Here is a 10119-nt window from a genome sequence, read left to right as displayed (position 1 = left end):
AAGGAGTGACTATTCAAATGTCTTGTCAAACCTCCAGCTACCCAGTAACACCCATCACCAAATTGAGGCAAAAAAATATACTCCAATCTATGTCTCTCCATGTGAATTGAACATGACTATTGGCCTGCAATTAATAAAAATATATAATAATATAACAAGTATGGATCAATATATCAAAATCAAAATCCCCACATGTCTTGCCATTTTGGAAGAAGAATTTTCAATTTTTATCTTTCAAAAACCTTCTAGTTGGCAGCCATGTGATCTAGGCACCTTTTGCTTTCAAAAAACTAATCCTCCCACATTTAATATCTTCAACCATTTCTTGTTTTGCCTCTTAAACTACTAGTAGTAATTAAAGAACACATCATATTTAATGGATAATCAATTGAATTAAGCATTGGATTCTACTATGAGGTCAACTTAAATTACCATACTTTAGTAATCAATTGAATTAATCATTGGTAATTTTAGTTATCTTACTTACTACCTCAAGTGGATTTTCCCTTCTTTTTTTTTTTATGCATTATTCAGGGGCATCTATGAAATATTGTGTATTAGACCCTGAATAAACTGTATGTAATATTTCTTTGGGCTAATTACACTTACTTCTACTCTAGTTAGAGTTTATTATACTTACTTCTATATGTACAACAAATCGATTCTTACCGTTAATTTCACTATCAGTTAGTCAGAGATGGTTGACACTGATTTAACAAGTTTTCTTGCTTCAAATGAAAAATATGCCATTCAAATTATCATGAAAATACTTTTGTCCAATAATTATTGTGCAAAAAAACAATTATACCACTAATGACATTTTTGTTAATTTAATTTTCTTTGTTCAGGGGTAAAATTGTCTTTTCGCATGATGAGCATTGCACAAAAGTATTTACATAGTAATTTGAAGGGGGCATATTGAACATAAAAAAACTTATCAAATCAGCATTTGACCATTTTGATTGTAAAGACAACATGACAAGTTTATTACACACATGACTAAAGGGAAGGTAACTATAATTATACAAAGTACAAAGAAGGTAAGTATAACAAACGCTAACTAATAAGGAGGTAAGTGCAATTTATTTTATTTTTTTAATCCTAGCAAATAAAACAAGGCTCTATTGGACTAAGAGAATTCAAACATTCATTTTTTTTTTTTTTTTTAATTTAGAAGGTTATTTTCATATATAATTTACAGGAGAAAAATATACTACTTCTTCCGTCCCAACTATTTTGGGGGAGGGGGTATTTATATATATATATATATATATATGTATTTATGTATGTATAGTGTATACTTTTCTTTTTTGCTGTTCCCATCTCCATTGTGCAGGAAAAATGATCACCCAAGAATAAAAAAAAGTGATAAAGTGGTGAGTTGGGATTAAAAGAGAAGCGCACGTTTATGCATGATGACACAGTGAGGCAGTGTGTCTAGTTGCGTACGGCGCTATAGTGCGCTAGATGCGTACCATCCATCCTTTTCACAAAGCCAACGAATTTACCTTTCACAGACTCAGAGCAACCATATCCCCCTCTCTCTCCTCTCAAATAAATAAAGCCCTTTCCCTATGAAGGTGAAGAAATACAGTTGTAATCCTCTCTCTCTCCTCTCTTCTCTTCTCTTTGTTATATATACACACATATATATATGTGTGTGGATTATATATTTTGTACTACTAGTATACTATTGATGAGCTTGTATCGATGTCCAATGATGTTCTAGCTGGAGTCTGGGGAGCTCATTCATATCTTCTGGGCTTGCTGTTTATGTTGATTTACTTCACACGGATCGAGGAATACAGAGATTGGATTCATCACCACACTTGTTTTTGTCTTTTTGGGGCTTGCATTCTCATTCATTCAACTTTCCCGCTTTCTCAGGGAATGGAATTCCTCTTCCTCTGAATTAAGGTTCCATTCATATCTTCTACTTTATTTAATGCAAAGACTAATTTGATTCAATAGTTTCTCTGATTTCGATGTATTTATGTGTGTATTGAAATGGGTTTTAATGGGTTTGCAGTGTTTCTCTCATTTTCCGGGAAAATTTAAACGATGAATTCCCGAGCCCCGAAGAGTTTGCAGACTATGAAAGCTTCAATTCAGCATGAAAAAGTAATTATTTATTCATAAACATTGTTGGTCAATTGAAAGTCTGAATTGGGTTCGTTTCATGTTTGATAAATGTTCTGTGTGGTGAGCTAATGTGCATGAAAGTTGTTTTGTGACTATTCTGATAGTGTGGATGTGTAGTTTTTTACAAGAAAACATAGCTTCTGCTTTACTGGTCTGGTTTGCAGAAGCTGAAATTTAGCAGAAAAAAGCTTGAAAAAGTAGGCATTGATGATGACCCGAGATGGATTTTTATGATAATTGTATTTTTTTTTTTTTAAATAATAATAATTGGGTTTTCAAAATCTTAAAATTTGACCTGTGAATATGTGATTTCTGCCCCTCTTGTCTTCTTTGATTGCTATCCACAACAGTTTTGAGATTTTTTTTTTTTTCTTGTCCTCTCTCCTTTATCTTCCTTTTTCTCTGTCATATTCTTCATCTTCTTTTCTTGAGGAGGCTCATTGCTGTATTCTGTTTCTATTCAATTTAAGGGGAAGGTGGAAATGCAGGGGAGCAGACTAAAGGATGCCAGGAAAGCAACCATAAGTAGGCACGGTGCAATCAGAGAGAGAAAAAAGGCATTACAAGAAGATGTATCCACATTTCATGTCACATGCATTTGATTTTTAGGATTCTGTGTAGAGTTCCTTCTATTGATTACTCTACACTAATTGCAATTGTATTTTCAGGTTGATAAGCTAAAGAAGAAGCTTAGACATGAAGAGAACGTTCACCGGGCATTGGAGAGGGCGTTTACCAGACCCTTGGGCGCTCTACCTCGTCTTCCTCCTTATCTACCTCCTTGTGTTAGTATTCCACTCTCTCAACACTTGCTACTTTCAGTTTTTCTTTTTGTGCTCATGATATTGAATAATTAGCAGAATTTGAAGAGAGGTGCAAATTTAGTGAAATTTTGAATATGAGACAATAGAAAGGAAAGTCATTGTAATAGAAAATGACTCGGAAGAATCAATGACATTCATGGAAGTGTTTAAGAAGGTGAAAAAATAGTAGAGAACCCCAAGTTCACCCAATATTTCTATTTATCTGTTAGATTAGTTTTGACATCAATTTTTTTTTTTTGTATTCGAGAATTGGGATTATAATGGGTGATTTTGGTATTTGCAGACACTGGAGCTTCTCGCTGAAGTGGCTGTTTTGGAAGAGGAGGTTGTGCGGCTTGAAGAACAGGTTGTGCATTTCAGACAAGGCTTGTATCACGAAGCTGTCTACATTTCTTCCTCCAAGAGGAACATGGAAAGTTTGGCTGATTTATATGTCCCGTATCCAATTAAAGCTTCCAAACAGAAACAATCCAAGTCTTCAGTTCAAAGTGATGGCAATCTTGCAACATTCATGGCTAGGAATTCACCTCCTCTCCCTTGTAATGGCTTGGGTTTGACTCCATTGACTTCTTTCTTATGAATGCTTATAATGTGCACTGTTCAATTGGGTAGAAATGAGAAATAGCCATTGGCGAAACCTTATTCTCTTATTTTATTTTTTAAGATGTTGAGCAAGGAAACAAAAACCAATTGTGCAATAATTCCACGAAGAACAACAAGCAATCCCCAAATTCAAAAGCCGGCGTGATAAAAATTCCAGTAAAGAGACTGGAGAAGCATTTAGACCCTCAGAAACAACAGGTATATTCTTATTTCGTCAACTCTGACTAAGTTAGAGTTGGACTTTACTCTCAGTGGAATGAACATGGGATTTCTTAATTTCCAGCCAGAATGCAGAGTTATAGACCATGAAAGTGCGGAAGCCAGAAGTTCTGTTATTGGAGACGAGAGATTATGCGGAGATGATAGTCCAAACAAAATTTCTGAGAATATTCTGAAGTGCTTATCTAGCATTTTCTTAAGGATGAGCTCGTTGAAGAATAGGAGAACCACCGAAGCATTACCATCCTTATCGGCATTAGCTTCATATGAAAGCTGTGAAGAAGCAGATCTTAAGGATCCTTATAATATCTGTTCAAAATTTGGAAAGAGAGATATTGGCCCATATAAGCAATTATTTGCCATTGAATCTACCTCAATTAATTTCAACCGGACAATGAATTCTATGTTTCTAGTTCGTAGACTGAAGTAAGCCACAATTATATTAGTTTCTTTCTTTCTTCACGTTCCATGCGATTTTGCTTGTAGTTAATTCTTTATATCTTCCATAATTGCAGACTCCTCCTTGGGAAACTTGCTTCGGTTGATTTGAAAGGCCTCGGCCATCAGGAGAAGCTTGCTTTCTGGATCAATATTTACAATTCATGCATGATGAATGTATGAGTGAGACCTTTCTATGAACATATGTTTCGTGAAACCAGTTGTGCAATTGAATTTTGTAGCTTCCTCTCTGTTACAATTCTGATATACTTACATTAGGTACCATTCATGTTTGAGTGTCTTCAGTAGCTAAAACAATGGGGTTTAGTGGGGAGGGGTGTGCTCTACTATTCTACAAATTGTGTTTTATTATGCGCTTGTTATAAAGAAGAGAGACATTTACAATAGACTACTATGGTGCTTCAGGCATTTCTAGAGCAAGGAATACCAGAGAGTGCTGAGATGGTTGTTGCACTGATGCAGAAGGTAAGGTCTATCATACCATTCCTATTGTTCATGTATTGATAACATTTTTTATTTTGTTCTATTACAACACTCGGGACTAATAGTGTCATTGATCAATGATCACATGCACGGGCACAACTCATTACGGTTCGCTAACTTTATAGTCTTATAGACCAATTTGCAGCCTATAATACTTGAGCCCATTGTTGAACACAACAGCAATTCTTGATAATATGTTTTCATGTATGTATGTTTATATATGTTGAAAGGGTCATTAACCAGTTTCATCTTTAGGGCCCTTTTAGGGTAGACTAAATATGAACCTAAAGCTTTTGTTTTTGAAAGTGTATGTATGCTTATCTATGTTTTCATCAATACATGAACTTCCAATTCTTATCTTTCAGGCTACAATAAATGTCGGGGGGCACTTGCTTAATGCTATAACCATAGAACATTTCATCCTGCGATTGCCTTATCACTCAAAATATGTACGCGGAGTCCTTTCCAATTTTCTAGGTTTTAATTTCTACTCAATGATAGAATTTTCCTAACAATTTACCACATTTATGAGTTCCCACCAGACATTTGCGAAAAATGCAAGAAAAGATGAGATGACAGCATGGAGCATCTTCGGATTGGAGTTATCTGAACCATTAGTTACATTTGCACTCTCTTGTGGAAGCTGGTCCTCCCCTGCTGTAAGTTAATGCACAGGGTAGATAGAGTTCATTTAATCTTCTAAATTTAGTCCCACAAACATTTAATCATCTAACTCTATGAATTTTTTTGGTAATCCTAACGTAACTCATTGATTAATCTGATGTACACCGGTTTTATTGTGTATTATTCATATTCAATAATTGTTCACTATTTTGGCTGGCGTCAATATTCTCAAAATATTTTCCATTCCATTAATCTTTCCTGTGAAAATATCCACAATTAGTGATTTTTTTTTGAAGATATATATATTGTTTGTGGCGTCTATTGAACCAACTTGCTTTGATTAGTACAGTCCTAGAGAAGTCCTTTTTGATTTGCAAATATTTTCTGCTGCAACTAACTTATGAATTTTCTCAAATGAAGGTGAGAGTGTACACTGCATCTCAGGTTGAAAACGAACTGGAAGTGGCAAAAAGAGAGTACTTGCAGGCAGCAGTAGGCATTTCACCAACAAAGAAGTTGTTAGCAATCCCGAAGCTGTTGGATTGGTATCTATTCGACTTTGCAAAGGACTTGGAATCATTGCTTGATTGGATTTGCCTCCAACTACCAAGTGAACTCGGAAAAGAAGCGATTAGATGCCTCGAGAGAGGAAAAGACGAGCCTCTTTCACAGTTTGTCCAGGTTATGCCATATGAGTTCAGTTTCAGGTACCTTCTACATACATAAATAATTTTTCCCTCATTTGATCTTTTGTATACAAAATATAAAGTATCTGGAGGTATGGGTTTGTACACAGCTAAAGAATACATAGTAAAAAATGTATAATCTCTTCTCCCTTGTAAATAATTTTGATTTATTGCAGAATATTTTCTTCCAAATAGGAGTTATGGGTGTAACGAAATTTTACACGAAATATGCAGAATATCAAGTACTTTTTCCCTTCATAGTTACAGTTTTTTTTTGCGTAGCTCAACTATGTCCGGTGTTATACTATTGTTTAATACTTGTGAAACAAAGAAATATCAAAGACAGATACCCTAAACCTTAATCCCTAAACCCTACACGTTCTTAAGTTGGGTTATGTTTGATTTCCCGAAAAGGAGGCACGAAAGATAGAACCGGAACTTAGGATAGTTTCATCTTAAGTTAGGATTAAGCTCAGCCAGCTATTGCAAGTTGAGTGAGGCTATGCAGAGGTCCTTTTATAGTATGATTTAGATTGCATATTTTCGTGTGGCCAACTACATTGACAATGAAATAGGGGGATTGATAGGGATTTCATTAAAGAATTGTAGGTGTGAACAGTGACATCCCATTACTCTGTCTGGCATGATGATGAATAGTTGTGCAATATATATATACTTTTTAATAAAAATGGGAATTTGGTTGGAGACTTTCAGATGTAGTTATGAACCCTAACATTCAAAAGCACAGCTAGTTACTGCTGTTGTAAATGGCTTGCTTTATTGCATTTGGAACATTTGATGCTAAGCAATAATGTTGCATTACACCAATACTTGGCACAGTTCAATGCTTTCTCTGTTGTCTTGTGCTACCAGAAATTGTGTGCCCCACTCGTTGATAAACAAGGCATGTTTGGTTCGACTTATTTAACAGAATACTTATACGTCGACCTGACACGATTATGACTCTTATTTAACAGAATACTTATATATCGACCCGACAAGATCATGACCCGTAAACACGAATTGTTTCTCCTAACTTTTTCCTCCCATTTTGACACAAATTGACAAAGGTTTTTAATTGAAGCACAAATATGAACAATTGAGAGAGGACAATATAGCCAATTAATTCTTTCATTAAGACATCAGACATGTCATGCAAAAGTTGGACTCAAAAACATGTCATACTAAAAATTAGTAGTTAACAAAAGATTTGAAAATAGGAACACCAAAAGAAAATAAAACAAAAGCACATTCTAAGCACAACTACTGGCCCTCTCTTTCCTCATCAACATCACTTCCATCATCTATTTCACTCATATTTTGTAACATTTGGTCAATAATGCTGTGAATGTTGAGCTAATCATCGCTGTTAAATCCTCCAACACACTTCCTCTTGTGTGACTTTCTTATGGATCAGCACGTAATTCAGACTCAAAACACTTTTTTATTTGAATTTCTTTCTTCATTATTCTAAGTAAGGTGACATTCACATAATGGACAACCCACTACTTCCTTTGATACTTCAAAATAATCAACTCTAGAATTATTAATAAATAAATAAATAAACCTGGATCGAATGGCTTTGATTATGAAATATGCACATCAATTACATTCCTACCAAGTTTGGGTCAAGTGAGGCCAATTACGAAGGGTTTGACTTTGTTTGGAGTTTATATTGTCAGACACCTATCACCAAGGACGGATGGGTCGAGCATGATAACCATAGGGAGGGTTGAGGTGGGCCAGACCCAAGAGACATGCATCATTATCATTGAGATTAAGACATGTCATGGAGATTAAGACACGTCATCATTATCATTATCATTATCATTAATTTGGCTTGAATTTACTTAATTTTATGGTAAGGTGTTGAATAGGTGTTTTGTAATTGAAATTAAAAAAAATTTAGATAGATTATTGAGTTTATGTCCAGTTGCGTAAAATTAATGCAATATAATTTGGATTGTATAAGTAGATATTTAAGTCTTTTAGGGTTAGTCTAGCTTTAAAAAGCTTTTGGTGTCTAGACAAGAAGGAACTCAGGAAACAACTCAGGAAGAGAATTGTTTCAACTTTCCTCACAAGTATGCAAATTTGACCGTCCAATTAGTCAAACTCGAAGAATAGTTGAACGTGCTCTTTTGAACAGCTTTGGCACACCCATACTCAAGAAAGTAAGGCTCTGTTTGGTTTGTGTTTTAATTTTTGACGTTTTGTTATAATCCGAAACAAAATAAGTATTTTGTTATAAAGTGTTTTGAAGAGTAGTGAGAAGCATACTTGATAAAGTCCATTTGCAGTAAATTTTTTTGAAGTAAAAACATAAAAACATATTGACGGAAAACTATTACAAGTTTGAAAAATATAAAGGTTGGTTTAAAAATATTATTTAAGAGTTTTTTAAATATATATTTTTTAAGTGTTTCGATTTTTGGTCACTATTCATAGAACGTTTTAGTATTGTGCAAAACAAAATATTTTTTACTAAACACATTTTTTTTCTGTTAATTACCACAATACCCAACAAACATACCCTGATTATTTTGTTATATATACATTTTGTGTGAGAGGCAGTGGGCAGCATGGTCCCAAAATCTGTGGTGGAACAACCTGTTGGGTAGCCGACCGGTTGGACCGGCTTTGCATGACAAGTCCTACAGGACAGCTTGCTACAATCTTAGAACTTGGTCCCGTGGTAGGAAAAATCTGGTGACACTTCCATACAAATGGAGTGGTCCAATTCGTTGCTTTAATAGCACCATCCATGTTCTATCCTTCCCAACAAACTGCTTTTTCTTAAGTCTTGGTTTCCCAATAAAAGCTAAAGTCCATGGTCATAATACACACACACACACAAACATGTACATATATTTTTTGTAAAGAGTTATGATTCGGAATCTGAATCCTTGATTACTGTGATTGTATTTTCATGGGTCGGAATAGTGTCACATTGATGTCATCAAGTATAATAATATCGTAATAATGTCATTCTCCAATCATATAAAATAATTTTAAAAGTCAAACTTCTTATCATTTATTTATTTATTTATTTAATTTTTTTTTTTTTGAGATAGAGTGAATGATGCATGTTAAACTTTTTTTGGGATATAATTAATCCCTTTAAATACTTGCAGTTATTTTCGAATCACAAATACGGAGAAGTTCATGAAAGAGGTATTCAACACTCCTTAGAGAATTAATTTGAATGAAAATTAAGATAAAATTCTTCTCAATAAATATTTACTTAAGTTAGGGGTGTATCTTATTCTTGTGTCTAAAATATTAATATTAAGGAATGTTAAAAAGTTTGAAATGATGAATTTTCTATCCATGAATACTTGAAAAGCAATAACTCGCTTTCTCTTGATTTTGTTGAGATCATTCACTCTATGAATTTGGACCATTTCTCAATGATTTGTCCATGTCATTTTTGTGCGGGGTCATGCTAATCTTCTCTCTATCATTCCAATTCACCCTATAATTTTGAGGTCATTCACTTTATGAAGTTTGAAGTAAGTGTGAGATATAAATTTGTAATTTGGCAAATTTTGTTGTCAAAACAAGTCCGATCGAGTTGTAAATTTGTGGATTAATTTGTCAAGACTCAAGATCCGAAGCGGAATTAAAGATGTGATCGTGTTCATGCTTTGATACACTCCGTGATGATGAGAAGAATGTCTTAAGAAGGTATGTGAGTGTGAGAGAACACTTGGGTGGTTCAAAATTAGGCTTTAAGAGAATTTTTTCATTATGCTTAACTTGAACCGATTCAACTATTAAAGGCTTTCCAAGATGTTCAAGCCTGGCTAACTTAAACAAGTTCAGCATCACCTGAACCTATGATGCCCTAAATTCCATGATTCGGTTCATCAACCAAAAGGATACAATCCGACCAAAAAACCCGGGCAACAAAATGTAGAAGCTAAGGTCAAAACAGACATATTGTGAAACTAGGGATAAAATGGTTATTTCATATCTAAAATAGAGGATGGGGTGTGAACCATTGGGTTGCCAACTAAAAAATAATAAAAATTAGGCTCAAGAATGACCCCAATCGGATTTAAAACGAAGAAGATATG

General features: G+C 34.4%; 1 protein-coding gene and 1 non-coding gene across 4 annotated transcripts; one reads left to right on the top strand and one right to left on the bottom strand.

Moving 5' to 3' along the window:
• Nucleotides 1–1510: 1510 nt before the first annotated feature.
• LOC132277690 (uncharacterized) lies at nucleotides 1511–6300 on the top strand. 3 transcript variants are annotated; one of them, XM_059779538.1, is made up of 13 exons: nucleotides 1511–1596; nucleotides 1730–1917; nucleotides 2030–2121; nucleotides 2613–2714; nucleotides 2811–2927; nucleotides 3250–3517; nucleotides 3631–3767; nucleotides 3853–4214; nucleotides 4304–4403; nucleotides 4653–4712; nucleotides 5096–5179; nucleotides 5273–5389; nucleotides 5775–6300. In XM_059779538.1, the coding sequence occupies exons 3-13, from the start codon at nucleotides 2062–2064 to the stop codon at nucleotides 6078–6080; spliced, it is 1713 nt and encodes a 570-aa protein (XP_059635521.1). In that variant the 5' UTR covers nucleotides 1511–1596; nucleotides 1730–1917; nucleotides 2030–2061; the 3' UTR covers nucleotides 6081–6300. The 3 variants fall into 3 exon arrangements, with proteins under 3 accessions (XP_059635521.1, XP_059635520.1, XP_059635522.1); XM_059779537.1 differs by having other exon boundaries at nucleotides 1530–1917; XM_059779539.1 differs by having other exon boundaries at nucleotides 1532–1917; nucleotides 3250–3505.
• A 3129-nt stretch (nucleotides 6301–9429) lies between these two features.
• On the bottom strand, nucleotides 9430–9534 carry LOC132280260 (U6 spliceosomal RNA). Its single transcript, XR_009471528.1, has one exon. It is a non-coding gene; the product is annotated as a U6 spliceosomal RNA (small nuclear RNA).
• Nucleotides 9535–10119: the final 585 nt, after the last annotated feature.

Source organism: Cornus florida, unplaced genomic scaffold, assembly GCF_030987335.1.
Source record: "Cornus florida cultivar Cherokee Brave unplaced genomic scaffold, ASM3098733v1 CherokeeBrave_3.0.0_Hap2_Chr10, whole genome shotgun sequence".
Taxonomy (NCBI): domain Eukaryota; kingdom Viridiplantae; phylum Streptophyta; class Magnoliopsida; order Cornales; family Cornaceae; genus Cornus; species Cornus florida.
Note: the sequence above shows the minus strand (reverse complement) of the source record. Positions and strands in the feature narration are given on the sequence as shown.

What these genes read in the sequence shown, in the direction of transcription:
- LOC132277690 (XM_059779538.1), top strand. Translation starts at nt 2,062, where the DNA reads ATGAATTCCCGAGCCCCGAAGAGTTTGCAGACTATGAAAGCTTCAATT. An exon ending in CTTCAATTCAGCATGAAAAA is followed by an intron (nt 2,122 to 2,612) that starts GTAATTATTTAT and finishes ATTCAATTTAAG; the next exon opens with GGGAAGGTGGAAATGCAGGG. An exon ending in TGCCTTATCACTCAAAATAT is followed by an intron (nt 5,180 to 5,272) that starts GTACGCGGAGTC and finishes AGTTCCCACCAG; the next exon opens with ACATTTGCGAAAAATGCAAG.